This window comes from Nyctereutes procyonoides, unplaced genomic scaffold, assembly GCF_905146905.1.
Source record: "Nyctereutes procyonoides isolate TBG_1078 unplaced genomic scaffold, NYPRO_anot_genome, whole genome shotgun sequence".
In the NCBI taxonomy this organism is placed as follows: Eukaryota; Metazoa; Chordata; class Mammalia; order Carnivora; family Canidae; genus Nyctereutes; species Nyctereutes procyonoides.
In genome coordinates, this window is record NW_026575036.1 from 18,140,552 (window position 1) to 18,160,249 (window position 19,698).

At 33.9% G+C, this 19,698-nt stretch overlaps 1 protein-coding gene across 2 annotated transcripts in view; it reads right to left on the bottom strand.

Annotated features, from left to right (window-relative positions):
- ABCD2 (ATP binding cassette subfamily D member 2) overlaps window positions 1-19,698 on the bottom strand; it is a 62,676-nt gene that overhangs the window by 30,852 nt on the left and 12,126 nt on the right. For both annotated transcript variants that reach the window (XM_055318500.1, XM_055318499.1), the window contains exons 3-6: window positions 17,152-17,273; window positions 13,739-13,907; window positions 13,004-13,098; window positions 8,493-8,638 (exon numbers count right to left, since the gene is read on the bottom strand). In XM_055318500.1, the coding sequence (XP_055174475.1) occupies window positions 8,493-8,638; window positions 13,004-13,098; window positions 13,739-13,907; window positions 17,152-17,273 (532 nt within the window). The remainder of the gene's footprint in view (window positions 1-8,492; window positions 8,639-13,003; window positions 13,099-13,738; window positions 13,908-17,151; window positions 17,274-19,698) is intronic.

A 19,698-nucleotide genomic window follows, 5' to 3' on the forward strand; every position in this document is an offset into this window, starting at 1 on the left:
AGATTTGATGAAGTCTAACTCTAGCTCTGAAATGCTGTGTAACTCAAAGTATTAAAGTCTCTAAACCCTTTTTAAAAGATTTTATTTATTTATTCATGACAGAGAAAGGGAGAGAGAGAGAGAGAGAGAGAGAGAGAGAGAGAGAGAGAGAGGCAGAGACACAGTCAGAGGGAGAAGCAGGCCCCACACAAAGAACCCGATGTGGGACTCGATCCCCAGACCCCGGGATCATGTCCTGAGCTGAAGGCAGATGCCCAACCACTGAGCCACCCAGGTGTCCCAAGTCTCTAATCCCTTTGAACTCCAATTTAATTATTTAAAACATTATACTTAGCATGACTTACACAGAGCATAATCAATATGTACTGTTTATACACCTAAAGATACAAGTAACCTTACCTATATTTAATTTTCTCTATAATCTAATTAGTCATGCTATCATTCCTGGATACAATCAAATTTAGGATTTCTGTATTTAATTTAAAAATGTGGTTCATAACTATTTATTAAGCAGTATTTACATTAAGTCTGGAAGATAAAGCTGCATGGTACTTGAACATACTATCCTGTGAATGAAGTAGTAAACAAATACTGAGCTGATAAATAAAATGTTATTTTGTTTGTTTTAAAACATTTCATTTATTTATTTGAGAGAGAATGAGAGAGATCATAGAGGGAGAAGAGGGAGAAGCAGACTGCCTGCTGAGCAGGGAACCTGATGTGGAACTCAATCCCAGGACCCCGAGATCATGACCTGAACCAAAGGCAGACGCTTAACTGACTGAGCCACCCAGGTGCCCCTAAAATGTTACTTATAATTTCAGAATATCTTTTAGCAAAATAAAATGAGAAGTAGTAAGTGTAATAGAAGTTACCATCATCTTTTGTTATATTTCTCAAGGAGCATGAACAGACTAAAATTGAATATATAAGATTATATCATATGTATGTAAGAAAAACGTGTCATTTACTTGTGGAGAGAAGATAAGTTCCTCAGGTAGAAACTGGGCAAATGTCAGACCCACTAAGCACCAGAAAACTTTAAAAAGTAATTCAAAGAACTTCAGCATAAAGACTATTTTAGCAATGCTTAAGGAATGGGAGCTATTATTTCCAAATATGTACCAATGACATAATATTAATGGACTTGAATTAATAAATATTTGCTTTTCTCAGTTTGGTGTATTAAAGGGAGTGTAGATAGGACAAACTTGCTTAGAAGTTTCCCAAAGCAAGAACAAAAATTGTGTGTCTACTTGAATCTGAGGCATTTCTAATCTATTTAGTCACTGGAGAAACAGCCAATTCATGACAACTATTAAAATCCTAACTGGTTTTCAAAACCTAGGTCAAATGACACAGTGTTATATTGTGGTTTTTCTCATTTTGAACATCTATGGCAAGACTTTCTTGAGGTGTATTAAAGTTGGTTGCATGCTTTTGTTTATAACCAAATTTAACATAAGCTCCACACTGAAGGACTGTCTTATTCATTGTCTATCTTCCATAGTATCTAATAGCAGGGCTTTATAAATACTTAAAATTAAAAAGAGTAGAGTATTGACAAAGAATAAAGTATATTAATGTTCCCAAAATATGAAGTATGATATCCTAGCCATTCCAGTCCCCTTTCTTCTTTTTTTTCTTTTTTCTCTTAAAAAATGTTTAGTTAAAATTAATTTGACCCTTATAATATAACCCTTCTCTCATTTCCTAACTCCGTTTCTCATTTCTCATTCCTTCTCTCATTTCTCAAACTCCAAAGTCAAGGATGGACAGAAATTTGCACAAGTTACCTTTTCAGAGAAAATTATGGGAAGTCTAAATCTATGTCAGATTTGTTAAATGTAAGTATTAAGGCATAAGTATTGAGTAGTGAGAAGATCAGGGTTAAAATTTCTGTCCCAAGATATTTCTACCACAGAAGGGCAGTGAGAGCAAGAGTTCTGGGAACAGAATTATTGGGTTGGTGCCCAATTGGAGACCGTTGCTGAAGAAAGATATGTATATAAAGGATCCTCTGGACGATTAAAAAGAAAGAAAATAACACAAAGGAACACAAGATTTTGCCATCTTTTGTCAATAAACAACTATTTCTTCTTTCTTCCCTCCCATTCTTCCCTCCCTCCATTCTTTCCTCTTTGTTTCTCCCCTACTCTCTCCCTCTCCTCACTCTCTTTGCCCCAACCCCCATCAAAATGTTTCAATTTCCTATTTTGATGAATGTTAGCTTATAATAGTACTTTGTTAGCTGTTGAGCTAACCAAATAAAAGAATAGGCTTTTGAGACTTTAATGGCTGAAGTTAGAGACATACTATAGAATTACTGGGTGACTAATGGGTCATAAATTAGTGGATTAGTGAATGTAAAAGCAGAAAATCACAAATCTACCCTAAGGTAGTTGGGAAGACAGAAATTCTGCACCAAGAATTGACAAAAAAAATTCAGGATCTGTATCCAATTGGAAGACTCTTCCTGAGGGTCAAGATGGCAAATGATGGGGAACAAGGAGTTTCAACCATCAGTTTGAAGATTATAGTGCAGTTATATTATGCAGGAAATTGTCTTGAACAGCCTAAAATTGCCCAAATATTTTTTAAAGTCACATCTGAGCAACACTAAGTATTTTACCATATATTATTCCATAGATTTAGAGTAGCTAAATCTACATTAGAGATGAAATTTTTCTTTGCTACAACTTATCAAATATCCTAATAGTTCTCATACCCAGTCATTAATGAAATAAGATGAGAGGAAGCTGTTTTGAAACTAATTTATCTAACACAACTTTTTATTTGTATTCTTGAACTAAGGCCCAGATTTTCATTTATCTGGTTCTCATTATTAACACTGTATTAGAAAGTATTAGAAAGTATTAGAAAACGTTAACTAGAATAATATTGCGGAAGTTTCACAATTTCTTAGGAATTCAGGTTGTCCAGCTTACAAACTGAGCCATAGCAGCATTCTCTGAAGGTATGTTTTAAAATATAAGTGTCCGGGGCAGCCCTGGTGGCTCAGCGGTTTAGCACCACCTTCAAGCAAGGATGCGATCCTGGAAGCCCAGGATCAAGTCCCATGTCAGGCTCCTTGCATGGAGCCTGCTTCTCCCTCTGCCTGTGTCTCTGCCTCTCTCTCTCTCTCTCTCTCTCTCCCTCTCTGTGTTTCTCATGAATAAATAAAATCTTTTTTAAAAAATAAAATATAAGTGTCCTAATATACTTAATTAGAACTTTTTTTTCCTCTGAGTAGTTCACTTTTTTCTTTTGTATATGAATGACATTAAAAACCCATTTTAACAAAATCCACTTCTTTTTTTACCCATGAAAATAACAATTAATGTACATTTAATCACTGCATCCATCTTCTATCAAGAAGCCTTTCAGTTATAAAAAGTGAAAACAGGGAGATAATAAAGTCTGTTTGTAACTTATGAAGTTTATTTTGTACATAAGACTCAATTCCATATTCACTTTACAGTTTTTTTCCTGCCTAACTAGTATTTAACCAATATTCTGTTGCTATAAATTAATGTAATAAGCCATTAGATAATAATACTCATTAATGAGAATATTCAAAGAAAAATGTTTAGAAATGCCTACTGACAAATATTTTGAAAGAGGTTTGTAGCAGCTTTCTTTGAAATCATAAACACATAAGATTATTTTCAAGTTTTCTTGAAGAAAATAACAGAATTTAGAATATAAGAAGTAAATACTACATTTATTATATCTTCTTGGTTTACATATACATTTAAATTTTATGCTTTTTTTGCAAGATACTGGTCTTATAAAAATTTAAACATAAATATGAATTTTAATGTTTCTAGAAGCTATATAATCAAGATAAAATGACTTTTAATAATAATTATTTTAAAACATGTTAGCCTTAAAAAATAGTTTTCATTCTCATTTCTCCTTAACTAAGTTGCATTTGGCCTTTTGCTTAGGCAACAGTAAATTTCATAACTAAGAAAAAGTTTCCCAGTGATTTATTTTTGTTGCAAAATAACCTAGGTCTGAGGGCAAACACTGGAATTTATGTATTTTCTTTTTTTTCCTGCTTTTAAAAAATCTGGTAAAATACACAAAATATAAAATTTGCCATCTTTATCATTTTTATGTGTACAGCTCAGTGGTGTTTTTTTCTTGTTTTTTTTCAGCTTTAATGGGACATAATTAACATATAACATTGTATAAGTTTAAGGTATACAACATGTTGATTTGATATATATAGCAAAATGATTCACTGAAGTGTTACCTGCTGACCCTATCACCTCACATAATTATCATTACTTTATTGTTGTGGGAACATTTTAGACTTACTCTCTCAACAACTTCCAAGTATATAATAGGTTATTGTTAACTGTAACCACAATGCTGTGCATTAGATTACCACAATTTATTCATCTTCTGACTAGAATTTTGTATTCCAGACCAACATCTACCCATTTCTTCTACACTCCAGATCCTGGTAAGCATAAATTTATTCTCTTTTCTGTAAATTTTTTTTTTGATTCCACATGTAGGTGCTATCATTTGTCTTTCTTTGTCTGAATTACTTCATTTAGTATAATGTCCTCAAGGTCTATTCAGGTTGTCACATGTTCTCTTGGTTGGAGTTTCCATTGTGTATATAAAGCACATCTTTTCTTTCAATTCAACTGTCGATGGACCCTGAGGTTGTTTCCACATTTTGGCTATTACAAATAATGCTGCAACAAATATGGGACTACAGATTTCTCTTCATGATCTTGTTTTCATTTCCTTTAGACATAGATAACCATAGTGGTGTTGCTGGATCATATGATAGTTCTATTTTAAATTTTTTGAGGAGCCTCCATACTGTTTTCCATAGTGGTTGAACCAACTTACATTCCAACCAATAGTGCACAAAGATCCTTTTTCTCTACATCCTTGCCAATACTTGTTATGTCTTGTATTTTTGATAACAGTCATTCTAACAGCTGTTAGTTGATATCTCATTGTGGTTTTGGTTTCCATTTTCTTAAGGATTAGTGATGTTCATGTACATTTTGCTCATTTGTCTATTCAAAAATGTCTATTCAATTCCTCTGCCCATTTTTATTTAAATAAGATTGTTTGATTATTTTTTGCTAGTGAGTTGTATGTGTTCTTTATATTTTTTGGATATCAAACCCTTATCAGATACAAGATTTGCAAATATTTTCTCCACTTCTATATGTTGATGTAGTCCCACCTGTTGATTTTTGCTTTTGTTGCTTGTACTTTAGGTATTATAACCAAAAAATCATCTCCAGGCCAACACCAAGGAGCTTTTCCCCTATTTTCTTCTAGGAACTTTATAGTTTCAGGTCTTACATTCAAGTTTCCAATCCATTTCAAGTTTATTTTTGTGAATATTGCAAGATAGGGTTCCAATTTCATTTTTCTGCATGTGTTCATCTGGTTATTCCAAAAACATTTATTAAAAAGACTACCCTTCCTTGTTTGTGTTGTCTTGGTTCCCTTGTCAAATATTAGTTGACCATATGCATGGGTTCACTTATGGGTTCTTTTGGGCTTTTTGTTTTGTTTTGTTTTGTTTTGAGAGAGAAAGCACACATGAGAGGGCAGGGGGCAGAGGGAGAGAGAGAATCGTAAGCAGGCTCCATGCTGGACATGGAGTCAGATGCAAGGCTTGAGCTCACAATCTTGAGATGATGACCTGAGCTGAAATCAAGACTTGGATGCTTAACTGACTGAACCACCCAGGCACCCCTATTTCTGGGCCCTTGATTCTATTCCATTGGTCTACATTTTTATGCCAGCATCATACTGTTTTTATGACTATAGGTTTGTAATATAGTTGCAGTCAGAAGTGCAATGCCTCCAACTTTGTTCTTTCTCAGGATTGCTTAGGCTATTCAGGACTTTTTATGGCTCCACACAATTTCTGGGATAGTTTCTTTTTTTTTTTTCTATTTCTATGGAAAATGCCATTGGGATTTGACAGGAATTGCATTGAATCTATAGATGGCTTTGGGTAGTATAGACATTCTAGCAATATTAATTCTTCTGATCCATGAACCTGAATAACTTTCCATTTTTTTGTGTCTTCTTCAGTTTCTTTCATCAAAGTCTTACAGTTTTTAGTATACAGATCTTTCACCCTCTTGGTCAAATTTATTCCCAAGTATTTTATTGTTTTCCATGCTACTGTAACTGAGATTATTTTATTTCTTTTTCAGATAGTTTGTTAGTTATAGAAACACAGTTGAGGGCAGCCCAGGTGGCTCAGTGGTTTAGCGCTGCCTTCAGCCCAGGGCGTGATCCTGGAGACCCAGGATTGGGTCCCACATTAACGCTCCCTGCATGGAGCCTGCTTCTCCCTCTGCCTGTGTCTCTGCCTCTCTCTCTGTTGTCTCTTGTGAATAAATAAGTAAAATTAAAAAAAAAAGAAACACAGTTGATTTCCATACATTGAATTTGTATCTAACAATTTTATTGAATTCTGATTTGTTCTGAATGTTTTGGTGGTGTTTTCAGGATTTTCTAAATGTAAAATCATATCATCTGCTACAAAAACTCTACTCTTTTACTCTCCCTCTTTTATGTTTTTAATATCACAACTTATATATATTAGCAAATTATACAGGTTATAGTTATTTTTAATACTCTGTCCTTTATACTAATATGAACACGATTAATACATCATCATATTAGAATTCTGAATTTGACTATATATTTACCTTTACTGGTGTTGTATATTTTCATGTTACTAGTTAGCCTCATTTCAATTTCAAAAACTCCTTTCAGCATTTCTCGTAAGGCAGGTCTAGTGTCAATGGATTCTCTCAGCTTCTGTTTGTCTAGGAAAGTCTTTATTTCTCCTTAATTCCTGAAGGATGATTTTGCTGGATTATGCACTTTTCTATGCCTTGGAAATGTCTTATATTGCTCAGGTCACAGCTATATTCAAAAATTGTATCTTTCGTATTATATACGAAATCTAAAATAGCTAAAAATATAAAATTTATATATATACAAGTTTATTTGAATTGAGAGTAGAATTCTATAATGGAATATTTTCCTCATGATTCTATGCCTTATAATCTAAATAAAAAAACCTTAAAATCAGTGTATTTAACACATTAATGTCTGAAACTTAAACTTTGGCAGGATGATTTAGTTGTCAGATTCAGAAGGTGTCCCAAAAGACCTTAAAGCATATAGAGGAAGAGACAATGATTCTGGTGTCACAAAATGTTATCTATTTTATGTTAAACTTATATAAGAATTCATGACACTGCTCACATCCAACATTTTCTTATTGCAGTTCTTCATTCTTCTATACTTCAAGTAGCTTCCTAACTACTAACATAAATCTTATTTTAAAGCAAAGAACTCCAACAAAACCTCATATGCCTAACTACAACATGGCGTAAAAATTAGACCAGTGGGCAGGATGATACAAGCATTTTTTGACAAAAGGAAAGGGGCAAGAGAGACATGTGGTTGTACCAAACTTGATATAACTTTTATATTTGTCCTGGTTCTGTACTTCCAGTCTAAGGGCTCTATTAGGTTTCACAGAATAGTCTTCTAATACAGTAGGAGTGCTCTGTGATGTCTGCCTAACTCAGGGTGATAGCAGATGGAAAAGATGAGCATCAGTGTGTGTCTCTTCCTCAAATTTCATTTTCTTTCACCCACAATAAATATTCCAAATCCTCAAGTATAACTTTGTATTTAGATGTTTCTAAATTGTTACAAGGAAAGATGGCTAAAGACTTCAGAAGAAACAATATTCCTTTAAAATATTTCTATGCTTACTTTACACTCATTCTTAGTGTAATTTTTAAAATTAAGGTAGTTTCATATCATTAATTAATAATATAGCATAAAAAATAATATAGCATAGCTGTAATAAAGACTGTTTTATGGAGGCTCTTGAATAATTTTAGAATATATACAGATTAATGAAGAGATTAGTATGCTGGGATCCCTGGGTGGCGCAGCGGTTTGGCGCCCGCCTTTGGCCCAGGGCATGATCCTGGAGACCTGGGATCGAATCCCACATCGGGCTCCCGGTGCATGAAGCCTGCTTCTCCCTCTGCCTGTGTCTCTGCCTCTCTCTCTCTTTCTCTGTGACTATCATAAATAAATAAATTAAAAAAGAGAGATTAGTATGCTATCTAAGTATAATTTTTTCTGTTAGAAGAGATAATCTACATCTCCAGCAATCAAATTACTCTTTTGACCTGGCTGCTATTCCTTGAGATCAGCATTTATAGTCTTCGAGTGGTCATTATTTCTATATAGATGTGAAAATAAAAAGAAGTGGTATTGTCTTAGAAATTCTAATAATCAAAGTGATATTAAAACTTTTTTGGATAACTGAATTTTTATTTCCTTAATAGTTTCTTTCAATGAAAACATGCTTAAAGATTATAAATTGAGGCGACTAAAGAATCAAGATAATTCAAAAGCAAAGTGAAATTTTCTTGTGATATAAAATATGTACCTACCTTTGTGGAATATAGAACATATGTTGAGGAGGTGGTTTATAGAGGACTCCTTCATACACAGGCCAGAGCCCACTTAAAATTCTGAAGAGAGAACTTTTTCCACAACCATTGGGACCAGTTATCAAAAGATGCATTCCTTCTTGTACCTAAAGTAAGAAATAAAATTACAAACTGCAACATTTAAAAATGATTTCATCTGACAGCATTTAAAAGTGTTCATTTTTTAAAAACTTTCAAATATATGATAACCCAGGGTAGGCAAGGATTCAAAAAAAATATGTCAGGCTGAGAACATCAAATCTGGCTTTTGACTATGCTCTAAAGCTAAAAGCATGATAAAATAATCCAACTCCAAAGGAAATGGATCTTCTTGGAATGAGCACTCCTTTCTGAAATTTTAATTGAGGTTTGGTCATCACATTCTAGATACATATGTGGAAACACAGCCACATGGGAAATAAGAACGTTTACAATTTTTAATTAAAATACATTAAATTTTACTTTATTTATATTAATATTTGGTTAAATTTATATTGAATTCAAATACAACTTTGTTGTATTTGTCAATTGGATTTATTAGCTACAAAGCTATGCTAAGATCCAGCCGGGTAGTTTAATTTTATACTTCGCAGTCTGAAATGTTACACAATCACAAAACCCCAGAATCATAGAGATGAAATGATTCTAATTCTGTTTTATTCATAGATGGAAAAAATACATTTACCAAACCAAGACAGAGTAAAGAGGGTTATAATTTAGTCTCACGTCTAGGAATGAACATATCACAAGTTATTTATCCATTATTAACTGGATGCTTCTCTTTAGAATCTTCCATCTTTTTTGTCATTTAAATTTAAACAGTTAAATTTCATGAGTTCCCATTCCACCCAATAGGATCAGGTAGTTATCTTGGTATGATACTTAAAGAGTATTGGAATGAACAAGGAAAACGAGTAGAATTTAAAAATTTGCTCCAAGAACAGTGATAACATTTCTAAGAACAAACAATATTTTATAATGGTGATTTTAAAAAGTGAATATAGCATCAAAGTATGAGAGGCAAAAATCTACAGATGCTTGCAGATAAAGCTTTGTATATATGGATGCAAGTATCTAAGTATTAATGATATAAAATATATCATATTGAAAATTCAAAGATGAAAAACTTTATATTACTTGGATTATGTCAGTATAAGGGGTCAATTCCATGTCTACACATTGTGTCTAATGCACACTGAAATCTCTTTGTTCAAAGAAGGTGGTGGAGAGAGGGAGGAAGGGAAGAAAAAGAAGAGTTGGAACAGGGTTAAGATAAAGGAACTAGGAATGTATATAATAAGTATATGTAAAGCAAAAATGGTTTAGATGTATATTCTGTCTAAATAATTAGACATTTCCTCGGTAAACACCAATTGAATATTTACCATATGCCAGACATTCTTCTAGGCACAAGGGATACAGGGCTACCCTAACTCAAAGTCTCTGTTCTCATGGAGCTTATTCTAATGGGAAAGATGGCAATAAAGTTGTGAACAAAAAATTAGGTGGTGGTAAATGATATTATAACAAAAGAAGAAGGATGTGTTTGGGAAAGATGGTGGTATTGTGGGATTGGAGGCAGTAGTGGGAGTGAGGAGCACTTTTTTTGATTGGGTGGTCAGGAAAATCCTTTTTGAGGAGGTAGTATATCACCTGAGCCTGGGTGACGGGAGAAACAGAAGGAGGAAGAGCATTTTTAGGTACTAGAAGCAGCTGCCCCAAGGACATAAGACAGGAGTGAGACTGAGTCTAAACATTTTACTAGGGGCGCTTGGGTGGCTCAATTGGTTAAATGTCTGCCTTCAGCTTAGGTCATGATCCCCAGAGTCTTGGGGTTGAGTCCACTTAGGGCTCCTTGCTCAGTCTGCTTCTTCTCCCTCTGCACCTCCCACCCAGCTACGTGCTGTCTCTCTGACAAGTAAATAAATACAATCTTTTTTAAAAACTTAAAAAATAAACTTTTTACTGTAGATCTTTTTTTTCTCCCTAATTGTAGCCAAACTGAAAAGCTATTTTGATAAAGTTCAAAGAAAATCCTGGGAAGAGCCCCCAAAAGAATTAATTTTGTGATTGGCTGTGCTCTTTCACTAGAGAGAGAGTTAAGGAAGTTTAATTTTGTAGAAGCATAAATACTTCCCAAATGATTTTTTTAAAGGTATGTGCCATGGCAAGAGGCATATTCTCAAAATATTTTAATAGCATCATTCTCTATTAGGAATTCTCAGAAATTTAACACATGTTGAGTCATAATAGAAGCCTTTTCTACATTCATATTATTTTAGTGGCATAAGTTTCTTATGTTTAGTAAACACCAAGAGTGAAGCAAAAATTCCCCATTCATTGGATTTTCTAGTCCAGTTTTATTATTTTTAAAAAGATTTTATTTATTTATTCATGAGAGACACAGAGAGAGAGGCAGAGACACAGGCAGAGGGAGAAGCAGGCTCCACGCAGGAAGCCTGATGTGGGACTTGATTCTGGGACTCCAGGATCACGCCCTGAGCTGAAGGCAGATGCTCAATCACCGAGTCACCCAGGCGTCCCTCCAGTTTTTTTTTTTTAAGATTTATTTATTTATTTATTCATGAGAGACAGAGAGAAAGAGGCAGAGACACAGGCAGAGGGAGAAGCCGGCTCCTCGTATGGAGCCTGATGCAAGACTCGATCCCGGACCCCCGGATCACACCCTGAGCCGAAGGCAGAGGCTCAACTGTTGAGCCACCCAGGTGTCCCACTTCTCCAGCTTTTTAATTCCACAATGTCTACAAAAGGGTGAGAAGGTTTTCATCTAGAAAACTGTTTGTCAATGCATACAGAGGAAACAACTTTTATTATATTTTAGGGACCTGACACTTTAAATAAAACTCTCAGAGCCAGAAAAATACCAATTATCATAAAGTGTACTATGTTAACATGTATCTTTGTAGAACCTCAAAATTCATGACATTTCCATTGGATTAAATATTTTAAGATTCATTTTTTTATAAAAAAAAATTAACCCTGAATTTTTTCACAGAAAGAGTGTGATGTATCTACAATAATGTAGTTAGTAGGTAACAGACTTCAATGACTCTTACTCTATTTAGTATATGGAGCAATAAGAATTGATATTTAAAACCTAACCTGACAAATTCTATATAAAAAGTCATAAATTAAAAATTGCTAAACTATTAGTGGGTAATTAAACATTCCATGTATGCCTCTTCAAATGTCTTCTTTCAAATCTACTGAAGATTATGGTGCATCATTAACACCTAATAGGTACTCATTATCACATCCAAATAATTAAATCACTCCGTAGGTCTATAAATGGAAAAATAAAGCCTAGCCAAATTGTAGTTAAAACACAATTTCTCTTATATTTACATTTATTTATTTATTGTATAAGATTTTATTTATTTATTTGACAGAGAGAAAGCAAGTGAGAGAGAGAGGGAAGGAGCAGGGTGGAGGGGCAGAGGGAGAGGGAGAAGCAGACTCCTTGCTGAGCAGGGAGCCTGATTCCAGGCTTGATCCCACCATCCTTGGTTCATGACCTGAGCCGAAGGCAAATGCTTAACTAACTGAGCCACACCAGGTGCCCCTCTCAAATTTATTAACACAGAATTTCCCCATTGTTCAGTACTTATCATCTTCCAGAACCCTTATTCATTTGCAAACCCACCTTCAATAATTAAACCTAGACTGAATTCCATACTAAAATCATGAGTACATGTATGGTCATGTTTTAATTCTGTTACCAAGTCCAATTATGTCTTTGTTTCAACTACAATTAGATGGCTGCATTATAGTCATTAATGCTTATCAGCAAATTGTTATGTACTTGAATTGCAAAATGTATGTTGAAGTTTTACAATGCTTTAAATTAGGGCCTTAGGTTTGTTAAGCAATTTTACATCTTGGTTTTTATTATCAAGACATAGAACAATAAATAACAAATACCTCTTATTCTCAACAAAATTAAAAACTAAATTCCAATCCATGAATCCTTTATTTTTTTCCAAATGGAACATGTGATTATTGGAAATATAAATTAAATTTAGAGAAAGAATATACAATAACAGAAGTAAACTTGCTAAGGACCTCTTTCCTTATGTTTTAGTAAGTATATTACAATATAGACTTGCATGCTTTGAATAATCCCTATAAGGAAAAAATTAAAATTTATTTCCAGATATTAATTTCTGAGAAATTTTTCTATTGTTCCCAAAAGTTACCTTGTATAGACCCTCAGTGCACTGAGAAATTCTGATTTTCAATCTGGCAAAAAAAAAGCAGTAGAAATCAAATTTCTCTTTCTCTGCTTTCTGAGGAAGTAACTGCTTCTGTAATTGAGCCACTATGCATACCTTTCTTGATTTCCCCTCCTTTCCATATGCTCCTCCAAGTATTTAACATAAAGGACATGAATTCTGAGTTGTTTTGTATTAGTGTGATGGCAACAATCAGAAGATTCTTGAATATCATCTTACTTTGAAGTTTAGCCTGGAAGCCACCACTTCTCCGGTTGGTGTAATTATGGGAACATTTTCACAAATAATTCCATGATCCACATCAATAACTCTTCCTAAAAGTTGAGGAATAGTTTAAATTATAAAAGCTATTACAAGTTTCATCTACATCTAAAGCAAACTTTAATGTAAATGTGGGCATTCTGACACATATATTTGGAAACTGTCTCAGAAATATGATTTTACAGTAATCTAATGTCAGTGTCATAATGAGAGGATAATGAGATAAGCTCTGTCTCATATAACTCAGCCATATTATTTACAATTACTTATTTCACTAAATTGACCTTTCCTACAGAAAAAATACAGTGCTACAAAAAGGGAATTAAGACAAGGCATAGTACAATTTTTAAAAATGTGATAATCAAACTCAAGTTTAAAAACAGAATAATGAAGAACAATAAGATGTTAGCTCTAATTCTGTATTTGAATTCTAAAAGCAAACAATTCATTCTGCCATATGTGCAGCTTCTAAAAATAATGCTAGAAATTTGTCCTAAAGACAAGTTGCATAATTTTTTTATGGTAACGTTAGTCACCACTCCTTACATTGTGATGCTAACTTTAGGAATAACTGTTTTAAAAAGCCAATATTAGTTCTTTGTAACTGTTAAAAGCTATCTTGTGGAAATTTTTGGTTCTGTTGACAAAGCAAACATTTAAATATAGGAAAATATAAAACATTTGATTTAATACCTTTGATTTCCAACGTGTCAGTGAGGGGTAAATCTATGTTAGCTCCATTCTTGCTATGGCTTTCAGACTCTTGCATGACAGCAGCTCTCTTATAAATGCCTCTTTTTACTTCATCAAAGACCCAGAACATATTATATACTCGAGCCGTATAGCCTGCTAATTCTGTGATCTAAAACCAACACAGAGAGGTAAAATAGAGTTAATGTACTCAAGATAGACTTTTAAAAAGATACGCAATCGTCTTAGTTCCTTGATTTAAAGATCCTATTTTATTACACATTAAAAAAAATACATCTGATAACTGTAAAAAGTAACAGTAAAAGGCTTACAAAGGGAGCAACATAGCAAGGTGTCAATGTAAGTTTGATTGGAATTACAAAACCTGTAAAAAATTATTCATTCAAGTCAGGGTTCAAAATACAACATACAGATTTTACATTGTAAAGAATGTTAGGCTTAAAGATCTTTCAGTTAAATTTCTGATTTGGCTCCATTTACAGCACAAATTTCATTCCCAGAAAATTAGAAATTTTGTGAAAAGCTTAAGGTCATAATGATCCTTTTTTTAGTATCTTTTTTCAATTTAAAATAAAAGATTTTAAATAAAAGAAAAACATGTTTTTTTTTCCTTATTATAACATGAATGTTTCTGAGTCAGATTGTTTGTCAAAATAGGGTCCTAAGCTTTACGTACCAAAGGAAATACCTGTCAGAGGATATAATATTGGGAGTGAGCTCAGAGAAAAGCTTCAAATCCTTTTCAGTCTAAATCCCACAATTCCACTTCTTTTCAAGCCAACCATAATTTACATGATATGACTTTTATTGTAGGTGAGATTATAAAATGAGATAAATCTCTGCTTTAATCCACAAAACTCAATAGAATGGTGTCTCGCTCTTATTCTTCCAGTAGTCCAATTTAGGTTGAATCTCCTGCTGTCTTTCTATTAAAAGAACACCTTGTTAACAGGGTAACGTGAAAGGTGTCTCATCTCCTGTCAAGACCATCTTTCTCAGTGAAAAGGAAAGCATAAAAACCATTCCCTTATTGGAATATTTACTAGGAAATTGGCACCAATAAGCAAGGCATGGTCACTATTAAACTGTGGAATAAAACAACAATGCTGACATTGTGTAAGATGTATGTGCGTGCAAAGCATAAGCCATAAATGAGTAGGTGCTTCTATCAAAAGCCTTCTACTACATGTCTCCACTGCATCTCTACATGTTAATGTTATAACTATTTAAGGGGTAATTTCTAAAATGTTATCTTGAAGAATCTATTGAGTTCCCAAGGGGAGGGAAACAGGGCTAAGAACTAACAAATAACAGATTTTAAAAAATGGGTAAATATATTTATCTGCCTAGAGAAAAAAACCTGAAACTAAATGTATGGGTCAGTTAAAGAAAGGCAGGAGGTCATTAGTTAATACACTAGGATGCAGGGTGGAGTGGGCAGGGCATCTAAAAAAAACTGAGAACGTGACTGTGGACGAATTACTTTGGGATACATGGCAGGGAGTTTGTCCTCGGACTCTTATTCTAAAAAGGAATTTTGTTCCCTTGGAACTAGCAGAGAGAAGGCATGGTGCTTTCATGTGTTGTCACAGCGGTAATAAGATTCTTTAGAACTGAGCATTCTCTGATCCCAAGCACATTTAGGGAAATAAAGCAAAATGCAACTATTTCCTGTATTGGATACAATGTAGAAAAACTAGGCAATATGCTTTCTGCGACTTTAGATAGCAAACTATTTTAATATGAGATGGATTAAATTTTGATTTGTCATTTAATTTTAAGAAGAGATTTATTACATCAAAAAAACCTATCCCCAAAACTGTACCTCCAGATTATCAAAATTACTATTTGAAAATTTTTAAAAAGATTTACTTTAGAGAGAGAGTGAAAAAGAGAGAGAGACAGCATGAACAGGGGCAGAGGAAGGGACAGAGACCCCAAACTGACTCCTCAGTTGAGCACGGAGCCCCAAACGGAGTTTGATCCCAAGGACCTCGAAATCATGACCTGAGCCAAAACCAACAGCCGCTTAACCAACTAAACCACCCAAATACCCCTGAAAAAAAAATTTTTAAATGGAGTTATTTTGGTCCTAAACAATTGGTTTTACTTTAAAAAGAAACAAAACCCAATTCAATAAATCAATTACTGAATGAGACTGAAAACTTAATCAGCAAATCACAAACTTTGTTTGTTTACAGATAAGGAAACAGTTAAGTTTTAAACAGTTAAACTTTGTTACTCTTTTATATGGTCTATTTAAAGCTGATTTAATTGGCAGATGAATTTATAAGGATGCTCTGGTGATTCATATTATGACAAAAGCCACAAGAGCAATTAATGCTGAAAATGACTGGCCATGGGAATATCATGTATCTGAAATAAATAATTTCTGATTTTAATCCTGTGATATCTGCCAGTCTTATTACCATTTTTTCAGCAAATATTTCTTGACCACATACAATATTCCAAGCATTAAAATGAATATTATAAATACAAAGATAAGTAAATCGTTGCTGCTTTCCACTCAGGATCTAGTGAAGAGATGTACAATTATAATATGGTAAAGCACCAGAACACAGAGAAGGAAGCCCCAGACGTTGCAGGGAAGAGGAGAATAAAGTAGAATCACAAAACAGTTTTATATATGGTCAGTGAGGCTTGACTTGTCATGAAGGATGAGTAAAAGTTTGCAAGGTATATAAATAATATTACTGGCTAGCAGTTACTGAGTTCCTAAACATGTGTTTATTTTTAATTTTATTTTCATTTTTAAAAGAGATTTTATTTATTTATCTATTCATGAGAGACAGAGAGAGAGAGAGGCAGAGACATAGGCAGAGGGAGAAGCACGCTTCCTGTGGGGAGCCTGATATGGGACTTAATCCCTGGACCTCAGGATCAGGACCTGAGCCAAAGGCAGATACTCAACCACTGAGCCATCCAGGTGCCCCACATGTGTTGTTTGAAATATTCTAGTTGTATTAACTCACATCAATCCTACCAAGTAATGCTATTATTATCTGTACTTTACAGATAAGGAAACAGTTAAGGAACTTGATCAAGTTCACATACTTTGTAAATACTGGAGCAAGATCTTAAATTTAGGTGCTCTGTTTCCAGAATCCATACCTAATAGACTTTTTTTTTTTAGTTTAAAAACAAATATGTTATACTACAGACAGAAAAAGAGGAGTTACAATTAAGAGTGTAAAAACTACAGAGTATTAGCAGCAATACACTTGGGAGTTGCTGTCCTTTATATTGATTATACTCTTAGTAATTTTTAGTAGAGAAAAGATATGTTTCTAAAATGCTAAGTATATCTGATAATTTACATTTTTCTTGATTTTCATATATTTTATTTTAATCAATTTGACAAGAATGCCCAGTACCTCTTTGTATGACGACATAATCCTTTCAATAGCATCAGCTCCAGAGGCCAATAAGTTTCGAGCAGTGGTAAAGGCTTCTGTCCGTTCACTAACCATAGCTTGTTTTTGGCCATCCTCTAGATCTAAAAGCAAATTACAAAATTATTGAGTTTTTTCACGTAATTGTTTTTACAAATGAAATTGCAGCTAAAGAAACCATCTGTAGGGATCCCTGGGTGGCGCAGCGGTTTGGCGCCTGCCTTTGGCCCAGGGCGCGATCCTGGAGACCCGGGATCGAATCCCACGTCGGGCTCCCGGTGCATGGAGCCTGCTTCTCCCTCTGCCTGTGTCTCTGCCTCTCTCTCTCTCTGTGACTATCATAAATGAATAAAAATTTAAAAAAAAAATTTAAAAAAAAAATAAAAAAAAAGAAACCATCTGTAAATATTTCATTAGTATTAACAATTTCCTAGAAATTTAATGAATTATTGAAAATATAGTATTTGTAGTAGATTTTATTTATTAAAGATTTTATTTATTCATGAGAGACACACAGAGAGAGAGAGGCAGAGATATAGGCAGAGGGAGAAGCAGGCTTTCTGCAGGGAGGCCAGTGTGGGACTCGATCTCAGGACTCCAGGATCACACCCTGAGCCAAAGGCAGAGGCTCAACTGCTAAGCCACCCAGGTGTCCCTATAGTAGATTTTATTTAAAGTTTCCTCTTTGTCTGTTATGAATGAATAAATTTTAAAATCTTTAAAAAAATAAATAAAGCTTCCTTTTTTTTTTGTTGTTTTTCTAGGAGAGTTAGAACACTTAGTTAACAATTAAGACTATTTTCACTTAGCATTCTTTTAATCCTTTCCAAATTCAGGTCTCTACCCCTCTTATGGCTAGGCAATAAAATACTACTGTTTTGGTCAATAAAATACTAATAACTAGAATATAAGCAAATATTTCTAGTGTGGTTCCTTCAAAAAAGGAACCTGAAAATTAGCTGATCTTCATAATCTACACTCGGTTTATCTATTTCACCCAAACTGTATCTATGGTCCTCAGCACCTCAAACATGCAATACTCTGTTTATCCTTCGGTATTTGCATATATCATTTCTTTTTACTTTAACCTACTTCCTTTCATTTTTTGCCTAGTTCTTTCCTCAAGAAAGTTAACTCTTTAATACAGTTTTCCCTGGAAAACCTTGTTTGGCTTTTCCAATGGACGATAAATTCCATAAGGGTCAAGACTACATTTTGATTTTTTTATTCCCAATACAAAGCAGAGTGTCTAGCACATAGTACCCCTTAATGTATACTGAAATGGACAGATGGATGAACATCCTAAATTACTGTCAATGCAGAATTACAGGCAAGAGTACAAGTTAGGCTAGGTTTGAATCCAGGCTCTACCACCTACTGACAAATGGTTAAGATAAGTAGAACAAGCCAATTATCTTCTCCATGCCTATTTTCTCATGTTGATGAGGGAATTAATACAACTATCTTAAATAATTCTATCTCAAAGGATTGTTATGAGGCTTAAAGATGAAACACAAATAAAGTATTAGCCTAATCCATGGTCTATGATAAATGCTCTAAATGTTAGCTGTTATTATTTTCTGTAGTTATTATTTTATTGCATATGTACTCAATTTAGTCTTATTCTTTTAATTTGTTCTCTACAGTCATTACTTTAGACTGCTCATCAGTATGATTCTCTATTTGGTTCTTCTATAAAGTATCTCCAAAGTTCTAAATTAAATACTATAAATTAATGAAAATATTATAATGATATAGATGGGCCTCCAAAGTTCTAAATGAAAATTAATGAAATACTATAATGATATAGATAGCCAAAGGCCCATTTTGATATATATTTCTCTCTGGTTTATCTCAGTGTAAAGGTTTTTTTTTTTCCTTCTCTATGACAATACAGATATTTAACTTGTGCCCTGCTAGGACCACCAGATACTTTTATCTTTACTTGTTCATAGACAGCTCAGCTGAGTTTGAAAGGGATCCATGCAAAATATAAGGTGAAATTTACTCAGCAGATATTTACCGAAAAATCTCATATGCAAGAATTTAGGCAAGGTGTTATAAGACATGCAAGGATAAATGTGATTTTCAGACTGTTTCTTTGGGGGCCCTACAGTTTGGTAGGAGAAAGAAGACAAGTTCCTAAATAACTGTGCAGAGCGGTCTGTGATGAGAGTTTATATGAAGGGTTTGCAGAAGGCAAAAATCATTTCTGGCTGCAAAAGTAAGGAAATGCTTCATGGAGGAGCACACTGTGAGAGAGGCCTTGAAGACTATGTACAATTTTAATAGACCACAAGAACAGCATAAGCAATGGCACAGAGAAAGGAAATTTCAAGCAATGTCAATTAAATGATCAACAGCCTAGTCATGTTATGGTATGGAACGGTGTCAGGCACAGATTTCACATGAGTATCAGAATCACTGTTCATGGGGACCTTTTATGATAGTCCAATATGCTCCTAGCTCTACCGTCAATCATTGCTCTGAGAACTACCGTTAGGTCCCTTAAATTTACTTAGTTACCCT